Raw genomic sequence first — 22,197 nt, forward strand, 5'->3', positions numbered from 1 at the left:
GGTGATGCTTGCCAAGATGAAAGAGAATGGGCAGCTCTATGCAGTGAAGGTGTTGAAAAAGGATGTCATTCTCCAAGATGATGACGTTGAATGCACCATGACTGAGAAACGCATCCTCTCCTTAGCAAGGAACCACCCGTTCCTCACCAAGCTCTACTGTTGCTTCCAGACTCCTGTAAGTATAGCCCAGGCAGTGGACAGCCTTCCTCGTGACACTGGCTGGCACATTCAGGACAGAGGCACTCTCCTGTGTATTTGCTCCCTGGCCTGTTATAAATCTCCACTTTAGACCCAGGAGAAACCTCTCTGCTCAAGAGTGAACAGAGCACTCTGCTGTATTCCACCTCTAACGTCTGCTGGGCATTTGGGAAACAAAATCCTGGCTTATTCTAAGCTCCCTAACACAATGGTAATAGCAGGGGAGCTTTTCTTTGTGTCTTCCTTAGAAACACCTCTGTGCCATTGAATGTTTCCAAATGCATATACACAAATGTCTACAGACCTGCAGTGTCCTTTGGTTGCTGTGGGATGTCAGGCCCTGCTATGTGAATTTTAATTGTACTGCATTTGCATGGAATTATCTGCAAACTCAATGAATTGTACTTGGAAGCAGGGGTAGCCTCCTGTACCTACCAGCTTTTGTATGCTGCTCAGAACTGAGTAAAAACTCCACCTGGGGTCACTGGAAAGGATCATACTGACATGGGTGGACACTGAATCAGATCCATGGTTAAATTACTGGACAACCATATTATAGGTGCAACCTCCCCAGTGCCAAGCAGAGGCGATAGTGACTTCCCTTGAGCTCCTGAAGCAGCCCAGTGAATAATATAACTATGGTGGACTTCGCAGTGTTAGGTTTATGGTTGAACTTGATGGTCTTAAAGGACTTTGCCAACCTAAACAACTCTATGATTCTGTGATACACAGTTGGCATTTCTGCTTCTGTAGATAGGACAAATGATAACCTTGCTGTCACTTGTGGTGTGTGTACCTCAATGGAGGACTGCACATGCGCTGTCTGTCCAGCTTACAGCCTCTTTTGGTGGGTGCATGTGGGTGGGAGCTTGTTGCTGGTGCGGGTGGTGGAGGGACAAGTGGCTGTGATGGAGGCAGTGGACACAGCTGTGTCCCAGCAGGGTAAGTTTGGGAGTCCATGAGCTAAGCTGTTATTACGACCAGAGCATTTTCTGCAGTGTAGCTCTTCCAAACTGCCCGGGCTCCTTTCCAGTTGCTTTTTGTCCATTACTAAATGGTAACTGAGCTTGTTTTCCTCTTAGAATAGGCAAGAGAAACTTGCCCTTTTAATTACGGCTTCACTCCTCCTGCATAAACCTAAAATACTGGGGAAAAAAAAAAGGCAGAGAAATGCATCCCTCCACCTACCCATTTCTCTTCTCACTGGAGTGATGCAACAGCCAGCAATAGAGTTGAGTTGTGCTCATTTAGGGTGGAGCCCTTGGGTAGACTCACGTAACAGAAAACGAGGTGGTTTGTTCTTTTTATATATATATATATATATAGCTTATGTGGTTCACAGAGCAGCTATGCTGTATAGCAGAAACAAAACTTAAAGCTCACTGTTGTCGTCAGTAACCAAGGAAACTCCTCTTTTATTTTGTCGTATGAAGACACAGGACCCAAATTTGAATGGCTTTCCTGAAGTTCTCATGTAAAAGATCAGAAAAGTCCAGTGCTGATGTGTGCTGTTTGAGGTCAGATGCAGCATCGCAGTGGTTATTGCCACTCGTTGCTATGTTCTTTGCTATGGCTTTGCTTGCTGAATCGCACTGGAGATGTGAAAATAGCAAATGCACTCCTGGGCTGTGTAGAGTATTTCCCATTAACTTGAGGGAGATTTAAGGTCACTATGCTAATGCTGTCCATCATGTTCAAAAAATGAATGCAATCTGCTATGGGTGCAGACAAGGTCTTCTGGGCTGATGAAGTAATTGCAGAGGGGAAAATAAAGGGAAGAGCTCAGCCTGCTTAGACTGGCAAATTGAAAGCAAAAAGAGGATCTGATTGGTGACTGCAGATGTCGAACACCGAGGAGGGAAACAAAGCTGTCAAGATGCTGGCTGAGATTAAATGAGTCTAGACTGGCCATGGATACGGTTAGACTGGAAATGAAAAGGAGGTTGCTAAACAGGAGAGCAACCTGGAACAGGAATTTCTGGACCAGCTTCTCCTCAGAGGAGTGGAGCGAAGAACTCCCCAGCCCTTGCTGCCCTGAGCGCAGTGCTGGTCAGCTCTGAAAGGCTTCAAGGGAGTGGTGCTTGTCATGGCAGGACCCTGCTATTCTTCCAGTCTTTCCCAGGTTCCTCTTTTGCCTGAATCCCACTTTGCTTCATTATCTGCATTGTCAGTAGCAGAAAATCACTTCCCTCCAACAATAACCAAAACCGAAAAGGGAAGCATTTACAAAGGAAAACGTAGTTTTCAGACTAATGCCATTCATCGCAGCTTCTGCCCGTGTTCTACACTCAGTGGCACTCACTTCAATCCAGAATGACCAGATTTAAATTGCTTATAAGAGCATAATTAAACCCCTTTGCTATAATAGAGAAATGATTGCAACAGCAGGATGTTCACTGGGCAGAGTCCTTCCAGGAGGTGTTAACCAGGCTGATACAGTACTTAGGGTTTCTGCTCATTCTTTACGTGGCATTGGGTTATCCCCTCCATTAACATGAAGCTGGGAGGAAGAAAACCAACCTGTAATTTATAAAAAAGTTAAAGTAACCACTTATTCAAAATGTTGGCCTGCAGCCATATTTAAAAACGTCACTGATGTTTGGAGTTGGGGCCAGGGTGACACAAAACAGTACCTAGTTTCACTTGCCGTTACATGGAAACCACATCACATGTGTCACACTTACAGCCTAAACTCTGAAAATGTGGTGGTAAGGGTTCACATTATAAAAAAACAAAGCATGACTCCAGTCTGCCATGGAGATGTGGATAAATAATGACCTGCTGGGCCTGTCTTTAGGAATTTTTCAAGAACTAGCCATTTTGAGGCTTCTTAACATTTGTCAGGGCAAAGTCAGAGCCTGATCCCATAAGATGCATCAAGACAGGCTGGGACTAACTGGCAGGGTCGTAGTCCAGCTGGAGGCTACTTCATGGTAGGTGCCAAGTTCAGTGTGAGCCAGCAGTGCAGTCTCGTTGCACATAAGTTAAATTATGTGCTGGGCTGCTTCAGGAGCTCAGGGGAAGTCATCATCCCCTCTGCTTGGCACTGGTGAGGCTGCACCCAGAATAAGGGTATCCAGTTATGGTTCCCCCCTCCCAGCTCAAGAGGAAATTGTGGACACTGGAAAGGAAGGACCTTGGAAGCACCTGAAAGGCTGCAGCAGTTTGAGTACAGAGCGCTCAAAGGGTTTGAGGGTTTGGCTGGATCTACGGCCATTTGAATCCAGACTCTGGTTCAGTATTCCACCCAAACCAGCAAACTCTTCTCGACTTGCAGCTGAGGGCTGACTTGAGCAGCCCTGGGGAATGTCTGTGCTGCACAGTGCCATGTCATGTTGTGCTGGTGTTCTGGCATTAGCTCAGCTGGTACCAGAAACAGCAATGCGTCGCCTGAGTTCATATATGTTGCTGCTGCTTTTGCTCACCTATTTTAGAGCTAGAGGTTTTAGAGCTAGCTGAGGTTTTTTTGTGCTTACACCAGCTGCTTACGGTTTTCAGAAAGGTTTTCTGTTCTTTTGTGCTGCTTCTGTGCTCAGTGTGGTCCTAATTTAATCTGAGCTGTAGCATAAGTGACAGTCGCTAGCAAGGGCTGCTTTATTTGCCCAGGGTGAGCTGAGGCTGCCTGATCTCCAAGCAGCTTCCTGTCTCTGTCACAGAAAAACATCGCAGCCGCTAGGTGGTAGGAGCTGCGAGGGATGTCTCTGCCTGGTGTAGGTCACAGTTTTCAGAGCCTAAAGAGGAAATAGCAGCAGCACAGCAGGCTGGCAGAGACTGAACATGGCCCTGAGAGTGCCCAGCGCTGCGCTGGGCAATTTTGGACTTGCACCTCCAGATTCCTTTCCTGTGAAAGGCAGGGGAGAAGCCCTGCTGGTCTCTTGCAGTGGGAACAGTTGAAGTCATGATCACTGCATCTGTGTGAGGTCTTCCTCGCTCACTGCATCTCTGTTTGTTTGTTTATTTCTTTCTTTATTTTTAGTTGAAAGCCTTGTTTGAGGACCTTTCCACCTCACCTAGGCCATTTACTTCTGCTTTTTCTAAGGCCTTAGAATCATCCTTTAGTGTCAGAGAGGATTACGCTCCTGCTGCAGTAATCTGGGAGTTGATGACAGGTGCTGGGGCTGACCTGTGGATAATCATGGATCCTGTGTTAAGGAGCACCAAAAAAATGCTCGTTTCCGTTTACCTAACACTGGTGTCATCCAACGCATCAACAATATTGTCCTAGAACGGTGAAAGAGGCTCTATATATGGATGGCTAAATCAGTAATTTAATCCTGGGGAATGTGGATCCTGGCATGTTTTAATTAAAATCAGTTTGCAGTAAGTAGGTCCTGTCTTCGCTGGGGTTTAAGAACCATCCTTCCTGCACAGGTGGTTTCCTTTTAAATCCTTTTGTCTCCTCTCATATACATGAGAATGAAGAGGGCTGGGGGAGATCAGCTTCCCATGTAAATAGTGTCAAATAGCTCCTAGGTTTTATGTTTATTGCCCTTATCCCTTTTCTCCTGACCACAGGGTGCTTCCAGGGGATGGTCCCCATGGCGATGCTGTTTCCAATGCTTTCCCTCCCAGCCTGATCGTTATATGGATTTGCTCTCTGCGTGGCTCTGCTGACTGTTGCTGAGGCACAGAGCCTGCCCGTGTCATTCCAAAAATAGTGAGACACGAGAACTTGGCAGGGGGATGTGATTTTCTGAAACAAGTGTCCTTCTGAGATGATAGCTGGCAGCAGTGCTCTTGAAGCTGGTAGGGACTGGCCCAGGGACTGCAGGGCAGCTAATCATTGAACTGGTCCCATTTTACAAGGGCAGCCTGACACGCAGCTTTCCAGCCCCTTTTACAAGCTCTGGGCTGATGTTATGCTCTCATCATGGAAGGGCAAGGTTTCTCCACGTCTCTGCTGGTTCCTGGGGTGCTCAGACTGTTCTCCTAGGGTCAGTGTGAGCATCATGTCATGAATCATCCAAGTGTTTAGGAAGATGAGCCTGTATTTTGCCTCCTAGAAGTGTTAGAGCTAACCTGGAGCCTTTGACAGGGGCATAACTTTCAAGTGAGGGCCCACCAGCCACGAGGAGAAGTGGTGTCACTGAGCAATGGCAGCTGGCTGGCTGCTTGCTGACCCGTTGGTCCCACAGGAGAGGTCTAAGTGCTCTTGTATGTCACAGAATCACAACATGGTAGGGGTTGGAAAGGACCTCTGGAGATCACCTAGTCCAGCCCCTCTGTTAAAGCAGGTTCACCTAGAGCAGGTTGCGCTGGATAGGCTTCTTTGATATTCTCTTTGAAAGGCGCTGAGGGGGAACCCTTTGGGAGCAGAGAGGACAGCTTTGATCATCTCCAAGGCTCTAAACCCCCAGTCTTCCCCCTCTGGTACGTCAGGGCGGCGTGACTCCATACGTGCACACACCCATCAGCCAAGTGCACTTTTTGAATGCTTTTCTGCAAGCATTGAGACTTCTTCCCCAGTTCTTGAGCACTGAGGCTGTTGCTAGCCCCAACCCACTCTGCTGGAATACCAGCACACGCTTCAGCTTTGTGGCTGCCATCAAATTCGAGTGAAAATGGTGCCAGGGACATCTTGTTCATAGGCCTGACGTTTTCCAGAAGACTTGGTAGCGCCTCACGTGCCTTGCAGCCATAAACAAGGGCAAGAAAGGGAGGCATCTCACTGGGGTCTTGCTGCAGAGTCCTAGAATCACAGAACGTTAGGGATTGGAAGGGACCTCAAAAGATCATCCAGTCCAATCCCCCAAAGTCCTCCTGAAGTCAGGCTTGAAGCAGCTTAAGTTGTGCTTTACCTGGGGTCCGGGGCAGTGAGTGAGGTTTTCTGGGGGGCTGTTGGATGGGGAGGTACAGGGGAATTTCCTGTCTCCACCTTTGCTCTCTGGCGTGGTTTCTGTGGGTGTGTGTGCCACTGTGCTCTCACGTTGGCACTGCGACCATGACCGAGGCAGTGGGTTTCTTTCTCTGGCTCCTGTCCTGTCTAGCACAGAATAAAGGCAGACTGCTCGAAACTGTGGTTTTCAGTGGTTTTGCAGTGTTCACATCCACCAAAACCCCAGGACATCTTTACTGGTGTGCTAGCCCAAGTTGCCAGAAAATCAGATGTGTGAGGCCTCCAAAGCCCATTCTGAAAGGCTGAGCTTTCTCTGACGTGCACAGTAACACCTTGCAGCGTTGCAGAAACATATGGGGTCAGGCTTTGGGGTTTTTTTGTAGGCACAGTGGTTTTGCTTGCAGAAGATAAGATCACACTGACATTTCTGATTTTATCTGTGAACTTTGCTGGGTGTCCACGCTCAGGCTGCACATTGAGGTGATATGAGCTGAAGTGAAAATAAGAACTGAAGGGTTGGCTGCCATCATCCTGTTGTAGCCCCTCAGCGTAACTTTCCCACCCTGGTTGTTGAGAGGCTTTGGATACTTGCATTTTCATGAAGCTGAGAAAATGCCTGTCTCCATCTGCAGTGGCTTCTAGGAGAGATTGTAGCAGTTAAACAAAATTATCAGGCTTAGTGCAAGGGTAGCTGAAGGAGATCCTGTTGCTTATGGTTAGCCACAGTATGTGAAACTAATATTTTTCTTTGGACTTAAAACTGAAGAAGTTGTGGCTTAAAAGGGGGTTGAAGTGGAACCAAGTCACAAACAGCCTGAGCGAGCAGGTGCCAGTCAGTATTGAGGAGGGGAGGAAGAAAAAAGCCCAGAGAGGAGGTAGGTAGCTGAGGTGCAGTGCTTTGGGTTTCATTCTCTTTGAATCCATATTGCTTTCCGGGTGTTTAAGGTGAGAGGAGAGACCCACAAAACCCTTGTAGCAAGCTGTTTCCAAGTGGCCTTTGGGTGTTTCAGCGCTCTTCATTTTCCTGAAGACCTTTGACTGAGCGTATAGCGATCTCCAGCCTTCCCCAGCATGGTCTGAGGCCGGCAGATGTTGCAGAGTTCAGTGTTTGAACAAACAGGCCAGAGCTGTGTCAAGCTGGTCACTGCAAACTGGAACCAGCAATTCCAGCAGCTTTTTTTCTGAACAGGGAGCTGTAAAAAGAGCATGATCTATATAGGGCTACTCTCTCCTGTGATATCTCTCTACACTATGATACCAGCAGCCAGCTGAGGGGTGCAGATGTCCTATAAATCTTTGATTAACAGGCGATGTCTATAGCTTGATGCATTCTAGTTCCTTATCCCTCCGTTTGTTCCCCTCTAAGTTCAGCCAGCCCTTTGTTTTTTTGATCTTCCAGGAGGGAAGGAGTGTTTATGTAGTTTTCTATGGCATTTTAAAAGGTCTGGAGGGGAAGATTTGGTTTTATTTCTACTTTCAATTTGGTTTATATTTTTGAAAGTTTTGTTTTAATGGTGCTCAAACTGGTTTTTTTTTTAATTATTATTTCTTTATTTAATTGGGATTACACAGGCATTTTCTATACTTGATTTAATTGGCTGACCCAGCACTCGAGGATATGAATTTTCTTTTCTAGTTGAGGGTTTTTGTTTTGTTTTGTTTGTAGCGGAACAGATACAAATGAACAAGAGTGATAAAAATCCTCCTTCTGTGCGTGCTGAGTAAAAGTTTCTAGTCAGAAGTTGAGCTAATCGTGTAATCCTGCTGTGAATTAGACCATCTTGAGGGGAGGGGATAAGGAGGAAGGATGTGTGTGCTTCACTGGCGTATCCCAAAGGATGCATTGTTCCTGAGAAATGACTGAATTTGTGTTACAGAAACTCTCCAGCATGTGAGCGTGAAATGTCAGCCATGTAGTTCAAAATCAGGGGCAGTAATTCAGAGGGTATGGTTAGATTAATGATTTTTATGTTTTTTTTTCTGGGGCAAGTGGGAACCCACAGCTCCCATCAGATCGCCCTGGGTTGCGGTTGTCGTTGTTCAGCTCTTCTGGAATGAGCGCAGCGTTAATGCCGCGCTGTGCACACATGCGTGCGGGAGGCAGCCTTTACCCCGAGGGACCCCGCAGAGTTTATTTATGCAAATGGTGAGAGCCAATTTGTTATTCTCCAGGCGATGTTTGTGTGCTGAGTGCCTTGGCGTAGGAAAGCCCGTGTTGTGCCCACTGTCACCGGCGTCAGATAGCAGAGCACGGTTTGTTTTGAAGTGATAACTGGTGATAACTGCCCCATTCCTGTAGCTGTGGCAATGACGCCAGTGGCTCTTTGTTAAAGAAGCCAGAAATGAGCCCGGTGTGGGGGAGCCACCTGTGCTTTTCAGAAGTGCTCTCGCCAGCTGCCCAGCCTGGAGAAGACCCCACATGCGCCTTAACCCCTGTCTGAGTTTTCTGAGTTTTCACTGCATCTTCTTCTATCTAAAACACACCCCAAAACCAGCGGAAGAAAGAAACCTTCCCTTCCTTAGCCTTCCAGGTGCAGCGCAGTCATCTCCACAGCCTCGATAGCCCCAGGGCTGGATGTGCCATATGTGGCACGCTCCCTTGCCATGGCTTCATTTCTCCTAGGCAGAAGTGGTTCCTGAGGCTGGCGTGTACTTCTGCAGTCACTGAAGCAGAGAGATAGAAGGGCGAACAGAGCATCAAAAATCAGCTAGCAGATGGCTGTAGAGCCTGCCACCTTTGTGCCACTGCCTTGTTCGTCTGGGAGTCTTGAGCTGTGGCGGTGGCAGGTGCCACGGCTGTCATCGCTGCGGCCGTGTTTAAGGAGTGTCATTAACGTGTGCAGATAATTCTGGCTGAGCAAGTGTGGTGTAGAGCATTTCTTCTCCTCTGCTTAATGTAGTAATTCTGATTTGAAATCAAAAGACCAAACCTTCGCCTGGCGTAAGTCATTGTCTTGCTCTGTCACAGTCAGGTGAGTGCGGCTTTGACACTGCCCGGAACTTTGGGACTGAGCTCATTACACCTGCATCAGTTCTCATGCACGTGTGTGTGTGTGTGTGTGTGTGTGTGTGTGTGTGCAAAGGTTGTTTAGGCAATTCCCTCTTAGTGAGCCCGTTCTGACGACACCTGTGATCCTTTCTGGTTTTGAAACACTGCCATGTGTAAGTCAAACCAGGACACCCTCCTGAGCAGCCTGCCCTCCTGTAAACCTCTTACCTGGGAGCAGCAGGCAGCTCGCGAGGACGTGGCCCTCACTTGTCAATGGGCCGGGTACGGAGGGGAGGCATTTCGGAACAGAGCAGCATCTGAGCGTGGTTCGTGGTTGTGTTACTCCTGTGAAGATAAATATTGAAGAAACCAGTGTGTTTATTATTCCTCCTCCGGGTCCTGTGCTTTGCAGTGCCTTGACCCAGATACGGAGGGGGGAGTTGGACATGTGGCTTTCCGAAGCCCGGTACTGAGACAACGCAATTTATTTGCATGTTCCCAGCGAGACCTGAGGCAGATTGCTTTGTGTGGGGGTTGTGGACCACAAAGAGAGAACAGGAACATTGGGAGCGCTGAGGGAGCCTGCCAGCTCTTGTAATTATCTTGTAATAATTTGCTTGCAAGCTCCCTAAGCCTTGCTACTCTTTTTGGAAACAAACTTGCACTGGGAAGCTATGACACAACTGTCTCTGTATGGAGATAATTCTGAAAGCCTCCCTTCAGCTCTGCAAAGCATAAACTGCCAAAGCAGTGAAAAACGACTGTTTTCTTGGGGAAACCGTCTGGCTGCAGTGGACTCAGATTGAGCCCAAAGCTGATTTTCTAAGGAGTTGTGTGCATGAATTAGTTCCTAAAAGACCAAATGCATACTTAATGGAATTCCTGAGCCAGGCTGACTTTTCTGGGGGAGCTTGGGAGGAGGCGTGTGTGGAAATTGGACCACTGCTCTAAATGGCATTTAACCAGGTCTCCGTATGTTCCACATGCTGCCTTATATGGCAGCTGTCAACTAAGGAGGAGGCTTGGGTGAGATTACTGCTGAGATGTGTCCTTGGTGGGGCAGCTCAGCCCCACGTCGTACAGATGAGTCGGTGTGGGCAGAGACAGCGGTCAGGAGAGCTCTGCTGTGGTGAGGATGTGCAGAGCTTGTCCAAGCCTATTCCTGGTGGCTCTGGAGGCTGGAGAGGCCCCGTTGGTGTTTTCCAATGGGTCTCCTGAGCCTCCACCTATGACTCTTGAGAGTACTCCTCTCTGGAGAGCTCCACACGGCCCTTGGCACAGCATCTCTTGTAGTGTGGCAGATAGGGGAGGCAGCCTTGCTATTACCTTCTTCCATATCAGCGTGTAGGAAACACTCGTCCTTCCGCATCTCCTCCCTCTGTGCTGCCTGAACCAAGGCAGGGGTGCTGCCCTGCCCCAATTACTTAGGGTGAAAATCTGTGCTGGGAGATAAACCTCTCGCTCTGGCTGACTTCAAGGTCTTTGGTCTTGTGTGGGTTGTACATGGACATCAGCTATGACTTAAGTCGAAGGAGGTGGAAGTTGGGTATCATGATGGCCTTTTTTGGGCATGGGGAGGGAAAGGATGCTCCTTTAATAAAATCTGTTTGGGTTTTATTTCCCCCATGGTGATGAAGAGGAAAGGTTTGAAGGTCCCAAACAGCTTTCTAGTAGGGCTGGTGAGGACAAAGAGCTTAAGTGATGTTTGAGTTGGATTTCAGTGGGTACTTGTGTTTGCAAGGGACAGTAAGCAGTATGGGGATTGTCCCACCCCGTGGCTTTTGCAGTCAGGGACTCTCTTCAAGCCCCACCAACAGCTCACTAAGACAACAAGCAAATAAAGTGAATAAAATTATCAAACACTGCCCGTAGGACATCGTGTATGCAGCCCTTGCCCTGCTAATAGGCAAACAAATACAGATGGCAAACTGAAATTTAAACAGATTAAAAAAACCAAACAGCTCTTGCACTGAAATTGGCTTATCTCTACATGTAGTCCAGCCTGGAAATAAGTCCACCTGATCCCACGGACTTGTTTCCTCCAAGTGTTTCTTTAATTTACAGTAACAATTGCTCTGTGGCCGTATTCATCTCGATCCCAGTCCAGAAATGGTGCAACGTGATTTCCTCCTGTGGCCACCGCTGCTGCGAAGGCTCTCGCATCACCGTTTCCTGTTGACTCAAACGCTCTTCTCTTGTTTCGCCGACATCAGAGACAGCAGATCAGGGATGGCTTCTGAGCAATCCAAAATAGAAGAACAGAAATGTGAGGATTCCAGCATTAAGCCCTGTCAGAAAGCACTCAGGCTTTCAACTCCTCCCGATTCCTACCCCAAGAAAGGAGGCACATAACTCGGAGTCAGGTCAAATTTGCAAGCATCTGACCTGCCTGCTGTTTTAAGATTTCCTTTTCCTTGCCCCTGTTTAGGCTGTTTATTCACTCTTACTCTGCCTGCTGCAAATTGGTTTCTTGGGGATTTTTTCCCATAAAATACCACTTATTTTATTTCTCAGTCATTCCTAGGAGAGAGGTTGGCCTTTGCAGTTTGGCAAGCTGATGGCCTTGTGTGAAGGCAAAAATGGAAGACCTTGCTTGGCTCTTAGATCCTGGTCCCCAGAGGGTGATCTTTAGAGCTGATTTTTCCTATACTGTTGCCAGGTGTGTAGCAGGCCAAGGCACAAATGCTGTATTATGAACAGATCGTAATGCCCATCCTGCTCTTTTCTTCAGCAACCTCATGGGATATCTAAGTGTTTGAAAACTGGACAGACATTAACTTGGACATCTTTTAAAAAATAAAAATAAAAATTTAGTAGTCCAGAGCCCTCTAAAAATTTAGAGTCCACCCTAAATGGGAGAGCTTCAGTGATTAAATAATCCCTATTTATGCTTGACCTGTGACATGGGACCATGGGCGGAGGTGAGGCATTAGCTGTCACACTTGAGTACCATGTAACACATGCGATGAGACTTGCTCAGGTTTGTGGTTAGTCTGAAGCAAGAGCTGTTTGTAACAAAAAGATGCTAATTCCACGTCAGCAGTGCTGTGAATTGTATGGCCTGGCTTAACCAACACCACACAGCTGCTTGCTCAGTCCCCACCTCCTACCTGGTGGGGTCGGGGAGAGAATCAGAGGAGAAAGGTCAGAATGCTTGGGGGTTGAGATAAAAACAGTTTAGTGATTGAAATAAACTAAACTAAAAGAGTAATAATTGTAAATTTTAATAATAACAGGAACGATGATAATAAAAGTTATGAAATTATGCTTAGCTTATGCAGAAGTTGCAAGTCATGTGTTCCCAGCAGTGAGTATTAGATAAAATAATAAGCACTGCAAACACAACAGCTCCGGTGAAAGCGGGAAGTAGGAGGCCTCGGGAGCTTAACAACAGGTGAAGACCTCAGGGGAAGGCAAACATCAAGGAAAGGGAGAAAATCCCCAGTAAACTCCCCAGGTCACAGTGACATTTGTGGTATGGAATAATTCTGTTGGTCAGCTGCCCTGAAAGCCCGTGGCTTTTTGCTCCAGCTTCTGCACCCACTTCTCTCAGAACTGCTGAAGACCTTGATCACTGCACACCAGTGCTGGCCAAAAACTAAAACAAAGTGTCTGATCAACTTTGTTTCCACTAAAACAAGTACTGTAGTTTTTGCATAAATGTGGCTTTCCTCAATATAAAACTGATTCTATTATTCTATCCCAGCAAAACCAGGACAAAATATTCTCTTCCTTTAACCGTCATAGTACAGATGGGCACATCTGGGTGGGCTGTGGACTTCTGCCGGCACTGGAGAAGCAGGACATGTATGTTTTAAGATAGGAAGAATTAACTTTGTTTCCCTGAAGCTCACTTCTAATGAAAGAGCAGAAAATGTATGCATGTTCACCTAACTGCATGCATATTTATACTAGTGTGTATATTACTTAGATAAATACACACACATCCCTCATCAGATTGCTGGTGAATTAAATTACTTCTAGTTGGAGAACTGGCAAGAGGGATTTCTTTTTCTAAGTACGGGCTTGAAGAGATGCCTGGACAAGCTGGGCTAGACAAGCATGTGACGTGTGGAGAGATCAGCGAGGAAGGAGGTGGTGAGGAATGACAAGGAGATGTAAAAGCTGGCCCGACTGGCAAGGCAGAGGTGATATCTGCGCTGCAGCTGCAGGAAGGGTTGTTGAGCAGGTATGCACAGCATAGCCAGACTGAGCTTAACCAACCGCAGCAAAGATGTGGCCTTAGAGATCGGCTGTGGGCTGAAGAGCCAAGGTTGATGGTAGGTTTGCCTGGTTTGTGCTGCTCTGGCTTAGGCTGCTGTTGTAGATGAGCCAGCCCGGGTGTCTTTCAGCAGCCCTGTAATAAAGGCAGAGTGAAACAATGAAGCGTTGTTTATGTGGACTGGAGATAGCGCTTAACATGTAGCCTTGGTGCTACAGGCAGTGAGGTTGCTGGGAACACATCTCAGCTTCTGGAAGGAGCCCAGAAGGAGCTGTTGAGCAGAGCGCAGGATGGCGATGGGAAGCAAGCTGGCCTCATCTGCCACGAGCCATTTGCGTTCTTGCTCGTGTCCAGAGAGGAACGAAAGGATTCCTCACTGCTTTTCTTCTCCTGTATGCATCTCAAGATGTTAATATCAGTGGTCATTTCAAGCTGGCTGGCAAGCCAGAAAGCAGAGCAGAACAGGGCTTATCCTCTTAAACTTGGGCTTTAAAACTAGCTTGTAGGTGATTAACATCAGACCTGGGAAGGGGCTTGTGGGAAAATAAGGGCAAATAGTACCATTAAAAGGCTGACTGGTCTCAACTGAATCGTGTGCCTCTTTTTTTCCAGCTCGCTTGTTCCTGATATTCAGAGTAAAACTGAAGCAATCAGTACAGAATGTTCTGAAACAATTCCTAGGGGAAATTTTTCAACTAGACTGCAACAATTCCAGGGTTTAGTTTTGTGACAAATGACCGTGTGTCCTTCCTCTCACAATTAGGCCAGCACCCTTTTTGCGTGCACTAAGCCCATATCCAGACTGTTGAGCATGTAGCTTAAGCCAGTGCCTCCCTATCTGTAGACTCTTGCAAAAACCAGAACGTAGAAACCTCAGGGACCAGCAGCTGCAATGTATTGAACAGGTTGCTTTTCTGCCCAGCAGAAACTTTGGTTTATACTTTGTCCTTACCACTTCCTTCATCACGCAGAGGTCTCTGCAGGTTAATCAGAGCTATGAGGAAAGCTCTGAGAGTCCAAAAAGCAGCTGCCAGGCAAGTGTATGGCAGGAAACCCCATTTTGGAAAACAGCACATATTTCCTAGAAACAGTGCCGAGAGACCCTTGAGACAACATCATCTGTGCTGTTCCTGAGCCCTTTGTGCCGTTGTGGCGAAGCTGCGGTCTGTGAGCAGTCTGCTTATGCCCATTATATTATGGAGTGTCTTTCCCTGGAGATCTGAGGTGTTTGGTAGGGAGCAAGTGACTTTTACAGGTTTCTCGTGCGCCCGCTCAGCTCAGAGCGTGCTGTTGAAGGGGTATCATCCTCTGCCGAGTCAGGCTAAGGACAGTTCTGGGAAACCCAACAGGAGCTGCTTAGTGATGAGCACACACCTACTGATGTGCCTAGTCCACATGTGAGCAGGAATTTATTTTGTGATGGGGGGCAAACATTTTGGGGAGAGTACAGAGCAAGGAGGTACTAACAGATCTTCCTGGGATTGACTTAATGTTTCCTACAACAAATCAAGATTTTTTTTCACCAATGCCTTATGGGTGCTTAATCTGGTTTTGTTTGGGAGATAATAGTTTTACTTACAATTGTGTAAGCCTGACAGAGTATATGATTAATGCTGTTTGTGTCTGCTGTGTTTGCATATGTGAAGGATCGCCTGTTCTTTGTGATGGAGTTCGTAAATGGCGGGGACTTGATGTTCCACATTCAGAAGTCGCGTCGCTTCGATGAAGATCGGGCCCGGTTCTATGCTGCAGAAATTATTTCAGCTCTTATGTTTCTCCATGAAAGAGGCATCATTTATCGGTGAGCTCTGCATTCGTTCATTCATTCATTCATTCATTCTCTTTGTCTGAACCCCGTGGCTGAGATGATCGCTTGAGTTTTCTGCTTGAATAAATAATTGTCACTTGCTGCCCACCAGGAACAAGTTGTCAGCTGGGATAACAGTACTTCTGCTTTCCCTCTGTACTTTGCCCAAGGTGCACCAGTTTCCAGGAGGGAGTGACATTTCTGGCTGCAGTACTGATGACTGGGAGGGTCTTCCTGTGACGTGTGTGTAAACACATAGAAAAAGAGGTTTTTCCTTCCGAGATACAGGGGCTAGATTTTGTGTTGGTGTTAGTTCACGCTAATCTACAGACCTAGCTGATTTATATCAGCTCCAGAACTGCCCGTTCTCTGCACCTCAGGTGTCTGCGTGGCTGCTGGGTGTTAGCTGCTGGCAGAAGCCTCCACCGTGCCGCTCTGGGCCTGTCCTGTTGCCATAGAGCTCAAGTCAAGCTGATGACAAAGGGAGAGGCATTAAGTGAAACCTTCTTAGATTTTCTGGGAGGTAAATGTAAGGAGATGTTGCTTTTGCCACTGTATGCCTTGTTGTTTAAAGGCTAATATGTGCTGGTTACACCCAAGCTTTTTTGTTTCCCTGCATTAGCTATGGGATTGGGTTTAAACCCTATCTATTTGATGTACCTATCCAGTGCCTCTCAGCTCAGCCACTGAAAGTTGTTTATTCTTGCCATGATCCTAAAGCAGGAGTTTTTCCTTTCTGTCCATGTCTGTCATATTTGCGTTTAGGATTGGAGCATCATTGCCTTCCAGCATCAGCCTCCACTTCCAGGTCTCAAGGCTCTTCTCAGGAAGCTGTTTCCATACACAGCCTCTTCTTTTGTCATTCCTTTGTACTCAAGGTGACAGTTTGGTTATATTTGTTCCCTTCTGTACTGCTAAAGTGCTCCACTGTCAGCTCAAGCATCAAGGCATGGACCAGCCAGCATGCATCAGGCAGCCAGTCTGCTTCACAGAAGCCTCCCTGACCAAGACAACCATTCAAGCAGCATCTTCCCATGTAAGCCAGGGGCAGAGTAAGACCTCCTCTGGGCTGGAACAGGACAGCTAGAGCAGGTAGATGTCAGCACTGAGACAGTCTGGTTATACAGAACGGTTTCTTTCTGACATGCTCTGCAGAACACATATGGCATCCTCTTGCCCACAGCGCTGGAAAGAAGGAACAGTCAGTTATTTTCTTTGGATGCTGTTACCTGGCTTCCAGCAGCAAAGCGTCCGTATTTGGATATGGTCTGCTCTAGCCTTACTCAGTCCCATCTGTGACGTGCCAGCACTGCAAAGAATAACACCAACTCTGTCTTTTTGCTGCTTGGTTACAGTTGTGCAGCTGGGACCCACAACTGGGTCCACGATGGGACCAGTTCCAATCCCAGCCAGGCTCTGTTAGTAGCACTTCAGACTGTGGGTTGTGCCATTTGGTTGGGGCTTTACATTGTTTAACCCAGGTGATGCAGCCCTGTGTTTAGTAATACGTCCTCCCTGTATCAGATAAACCCTGTTTTGAACACACAGAAGCCAGAATAGCTCAAGGCTACAGTGGTCATAAGGCCAGGGGCTGTGCAGAGAAAGCTTTCCTATCTGGTGGGGAGATGAAAGGATAAACAAAGTAAAAGCAACTTCTTTCTCTTTCTAGCTTGAGCTCAAGTAAGAAACAGATGGTTAGGTGAAGACAGGGAATATTAAATCATTTTTAAGTATGAAATCATAAGATATATGTGACTCAGTGAAATAGAAAAAGAGTGTCATTTTAATATTCTCTGGGTCTTGAGAGTATGAAAATTACTACTATTATGTACCATACGTATTGAGCTTCTAAAGCACTGTGATTGTCTGCACAGAATAGCAAATCTACTTACTCTGCAACTGGATTTCAGTCTAATTCTTCAGTGGCTGGCATTATTCACAAGGGAAGAGAGACCCTGCCAGATAATTATGCAAATGGTATTAGTGACATCCAGTAGCTATTGTCACTCATTCAGCAGCAAAACTGTGTCTGTGCATAAGGTAATGCCACTGTGCCTATAGCTTGTCCTGTCCCCACCCCAGCCTGCTGCCTGTCACAGGGCAGGAGTAATCGATCCCTCTGGGTTTTGGCACTCTTCAAATGCTGCCATAATTCATGATAGAAACTGGAGGAGTAATTGAAAAGCTCCTTGAAAAACTGCATAGGCTTTGATCTTGTTGAGAAACTGGTTGAGCTCTGGGATCAGGTAACTTCAGCTGCATGGGGCAGATTTTCAGGAGGATGACTTGGTTTTTTAAAATTAGTCAGGGTGACTCTGTTCGGGAAGATGTAAGAGGAGAGGGCTGCTGGCTGCACTTGTGTAAGAAAGTTTGGACGTTTTACGACCAGAATGTGAGTGCTTGCTTAGGAAGCTGGGAGCAGCGGGGAGAGACACCAGGAAAAGCCTGCCCAGAAACTGTTTTTCCACAAGCTGTTCAATGTGCCTCTTCCTTCTGGATCCCCAGGGTCTATGAAGCAGTAGAGTTTCTGACCTAGAATACCCTGGGTCATTTGCTTTTCTTCTGGACTAAACTTAAACATAGTAATACTGTATTTTTCCTTGCCCCCGTCAAGATTAAGCAGTACAGGAGAGTCTGCATTTACCAACGCAGGGAGCATTCTCCCATTTAAGTCAAGTTGCTTTTGCCACAGGTGCTGCCAAAAGCTGCATCTTCTCTCCTTTGAAATGTCAGAGAGGCTTGAGAGCCAGCACTGGAAGCTCATCAAGAAATAGCTGAACTGTGTCACTTTGGCCTGGGGTGACAATGCTGGTGACAGCCAAAATCAGATGTTTGTTGATTCCTTTTTGGCCACACATACAGAATTTGAAATAGCCACAGTGCAGTATTTCTGCGATTGCTACTGTGTGTTCATGTGAATGGGCTTCCTGAGGTACGCAGTGTATTTTGGTTATGTGTGACCTTTCAACATCAAAATCAGGCTCACTGCTGGATTGGTGCTCTCGTAGGATGGTTTTCATGGCACAGCTGACATTTTCAGTAAGTTTGCCTCTCACTTTGAGGAAAGTCTGCTTTCTGTTACTAAACTCTGGCCAGAATAGAAGTCACAGAAACGTATGTGTGAGCATTTGGGTTTTTTTACAAGAGAGGTTTCAGTTTCACGGGCTTTTTAAAAAATTATTTTTCATTTGCAGTGCTGCACATTAAAAATGGCTTCCTGGCCTTACCAAGGAAGCGTCTCCGTCTTGCCCCAAGCTGAGCTTTATCTGTCAACTCAACAGTGCCTATTTAGAGTTGCTTCCTGAAAAGAAGGTCGACAAGTACAGTGTGGTTCCTTATCCCATCAGACAGGGGTAGGGCTAGAGCGAATCCAGCCATGAAAGCAAGCTTTTCAACAAGTCAAATCCCGGTACAGGGTGCACCCTGCGAGGAGTAGGACGAGGACGTATTTGCGACCAGCTCCTGCTGTACGTTGCCAGGGAAAGGTTAGGCGATAATCAAAGCTATTGTAGCTAAAATCTTTGCTCCCAGGGCAGGGTTCTTGCGCTGCTGCTTTCTTCAAGTTTACTTCTAAAGGAAAATAGTTCGCTGAGTCCTGCTGCAGGCAGGGGGGTTGGTTTGTGGTTTTTATCTAAGGACTCTGCGTGCTATTTTTCTTGAGGCAGCTCTCCCTAACTTTCACTTTCCAGTTCAGCAGTTCCCAGGGTAGGGGAAGCATATTTTGGCTTCTGTGCATGCCGGAAACAAAACAAATTAGCACGCACATGTGAGCAGTATTGGATTGCACAGTGGCTTACTCAGTGCAAGCGAGCTCGTCCACTTGTAGTCTTCTAAAAGGCAAAGAGGTAGTAAATGATTGTGTTCATTTTAAAAGCAGGGTTTTTCCTTCCATGTAGCATTACTGTAAGAATGGTCTGCCCTGCTGCCCTCAAATTCAGACGTTTGCACAGGTTGATGCACAGCTGTGCTGGTGGATGGCTCTGCTTACCAAGTCGCCTGCATCGTGCCCCTCAGTAGCGGCATTTACTTGCGTAATGAGGGCAAATGCAAGTGTTTTTCAGAATTCGTTTGTTGTTGGGGGGGATTGTTGGCAGGGGAGGGGCTGTGGGGCACAGAGGAGTGGTGTGCAGAGTCCCCGTACTTGTGTGGCACCAGCCACTGAGATAAAAGGCAGCAAACTTATGAAGTAGGTCCCTTCACTTGACTGTGTTTAATAGGATGTGTGGACCCTTTAGAAGGCAAAAAATAGTTGTGCAGTTATCAAGATGAGAACATGGTCTTACCTTGGGGCTGAACACTAGCTTTTGAGGAAAATACGACAGGCTCATTAACAGCAAGTGTTCGATTTTTTTGTGTGTTACCTGAAAGCGTCACCTTCGTGCGTGTGGTGCTCTGTATGACAGGGAAAAGCTCTGTCTCCTCTGGGATTTGGAAAGGTTGCTGGATGCTGGCCAGGTCTGTGAAATCATCACCTTTCCTTGGTGTAGGAGACCTGTCAGGTCTGCAGCTGCGTGTCTCATGACTGTTGGCTTTTATAGGGGATGAGTTTTTTGCAACTGGTTAATTCGCTGCCAATTCAAACAATAAGCCTGTGACACTTGGAGAAAGGTTTATGTAAGCCTTTTACAGAGACCAGTTTTGCTGGAAAGACTCCTATGAACTGAAACAACACTGAAGTTTCTTTCAGAAAAATCAATTAAAAATTACACGCTGAAAACAGAAGCTGAATGCCTTTCCAAATTACATAGAGCCACTGTTAACAGAGCAACTCTTATTACTGTGCTGTTTGCTTTTTCCATGGGACAAGACATTGGAGACATGGGATCCCTCATACTCTGTTGGTTTTTGGGTTGGGGTTTGGGTTTTTTTTTTGGAAACTGATGACTTTGTTTATTCTCGTTTCATGCCCTTTTTTTTGCATCTGGAGCCAGATCTTGTTTCCCCTGAAGTTAAGGAGCTTCCCCCGGGGAGGTAAATCAGCAGTGGTAGTGGATCTGTGACTGATACCAGCACAGCAGCAAGGCAAACCGGCAGCCTGGGGGGGCCTGTCCCGGGATTACCGTTGGTTTGCTTAGGTGCTATGCATAGCTTTGGTTTCCTAGCAAATAAAGATAAAGCTTTTGTTTTAAACTGAGGTGTGTTTAAGCTTTTCTGAAAGTTCTTGCTTGAATGTGCTGCTGTAGATGCATCTGTGGGTAGTGTTTGCTGCCTCCCTCTTCCCCACACTGGTTTGGCTACACGTGGGCATAGACTTGTTGTTTGCATCCGAGAGGGAAGGGTGGGGAACAGCTCAGCCAGCCCCAAAATGTGTGTGAGTCTCTGCTCTGTGGAGCACCATAACCTCAACTGTGGGATCTGGTCCCTATTGCTTTGAGACCTCAATCTGGGAGAGCTCCTCGACTTGACGCTTTCCTAGATTGGGTCCTTGAAGACGAAAGTAGATATATGTAAGCAGAACAAAATGAAGGATATGCTATGTTATGAGAACAGCAGAAAGAATGAAATATAAGCTGATTTTACGGTGAATGAGTGAAGCAAATCGGCTAAGAGCTGCAAATTGGCACAGAACAGCATACCAACAGCCCCGTCCCTACAACAACTGCTCAGTGCAGAAGGGAAATTTTCATGCTGGAGTCTCTGGAAACGCTTCATTCAGCTTTAGAAAATATAAAGGAATGTCTCCTAGGGTCAGGAGCATAGCAATGTCCGTGGCTATCTTATCTGACAGTCAGCAGCTCGTGTAGACTGATCTGTGCTTCTAGACAGTGCATCTTCCACGTTATTTTCCACTGCAGTTTGGTTGTTGCCCGCTTGCAAGATGGGCTCTTTTACAGCCTCTGGCATGCAGTGTTCAAAGTGTTGTTTCTCTGCACTTGATCAAATGGAAAGTGCAGGAGAAAAAAACCCCAGCCTCTCACGTTTCCATGTCATGTTTAATCAGTCAGTGTGCAGGACAGTTTAGTCCTGATTTACAGTTGTGCTTACGAAGAGCAGTCCTGTTTTGAGATCCACATATCAGATCTCTGTGCCCCATTGACTCCACTGTATGTAGTCTGTGAACTTTAATGCAACTTTCCACATGACTAAGGACTGCTGAATAGCCTACAGAAGTTATTGGCTCTGCTAGTGTCTACTTTTTTCTTTATGGTTATTTAAAGGGATTGATTTGAAACCTGCAAACCCTGCACATCGTGAGTTTGTATAAATCATTGAAAACCAGAGCTTGAAGAGACATCAAGAGTTTGTCCAGTTCATCCACCTGCCCCAAGGCTGAATAACCCTTGCCTAAATGCAGGTCCTTCGTGCTTTCACTCTGACAGGCACAGGCTCTCATTTACCGCGTGTTTGAAATCGGAGCTTGGTGTTAGATGGGAATTCTGGTACTGACGGAACAAAAATAGGCAATACTGCTCATCCGTGGAGAAGATAAGCGATTAAACATGACTTGTGTTCTGTCATTCTTTTTGTGACTAATACATCCTTAGGAAGGCAATTCAAATTAAAAAGCATGCAAATGCAATTTAAGTAATAGCTGCACACCAGCTGATAGTGTAACCATTACAGACAAGTTCTTCAAGAGAGGAGCCCAGGATCAGACTCAGTCTTTGAGTCTCAAGAGCACCTGGGAATATTTAGGTTAGAACTTTTGAAACTAAGACACTTTTCTACAAGAAAGCCATTTGTCTGCCTTTCCTGTCCTCTTCATTCTTTTTTAAAGGCGTGAAGGTCACGAGAAGGAGCAAAAATAAAAATTGTAATACATCTCAAGATGTCATGTAAAGTTTCTTTTTAAAAACTGCCGCTAAGTAATATTGCTGCCTTTTTAGCCAGAACTGCGCACCTGACTTTTGGCATGTACCTTCATATCAAGGGCATTCAGGTCTATGATTTTAAGGATCCAATTTTGAAAACTTCTGTTCTGAGATCTTCAGAGTTGCCCAGCGTTAATCCAGTCATTGTGTTGATCTTTGTACCCACCTCGAATTGAGGGAGCTTCCAATATTAATGTCAGAGAATATGACCCCTGAGCTAGCGTTATGGAGGCTGATATATATAGCTGAGAAAAAGGTCTCTGTCAACCTTAATAAATGTTCAGTACGATTTTGTAAAACAAAGATTATGCCAACAAAATGCTGTTGCATCTG

The 22,197-nt window shown here is 46.4% G+C and overlaps 1 protein-coding gene across 1 annotated transcript in view; it reads left to right on the plus strand.

Annotated features, from left to right (window-relative positions):
- PRKCH (protein kinase C, eta) overlaps positions 1-22,197 on the plus strand; it is a 68,986-nt gene that overhangs the window by 8,249 nt on the left and 38,540 nt on the right. The window contains exons 7-8 of the mRNA XM_010194711.1: positions 2-175; positions 14,892-15,046. Of these exons, the coding sequence (XP_010193013.1) occupies positions 2-175; positions 14,892-15,046 (329 nt within the window). The remainder of the gene's footprint in view (position 1; positions 176-14,891; positions 15,047-22,197) is intronic.

Source organism: Mesitornis unicolor, unplaced genomic scaffold (assembly GCF_000695765.1).
Source record: "Mesitornis unicolor isolate BGI_N332 unplaced genomic scaffold, ASM69576v1 scaffold2101, whole genome shotgun sequence".
In the NCBI taxonomy this organism is placed as follows: domain Eukaryota; kingdom Metazoa; phylum Chordata; class Aves; order Mesitornithiformes; family Mesitornithidae; genus Mesitornis; species Mesitornis unicolor.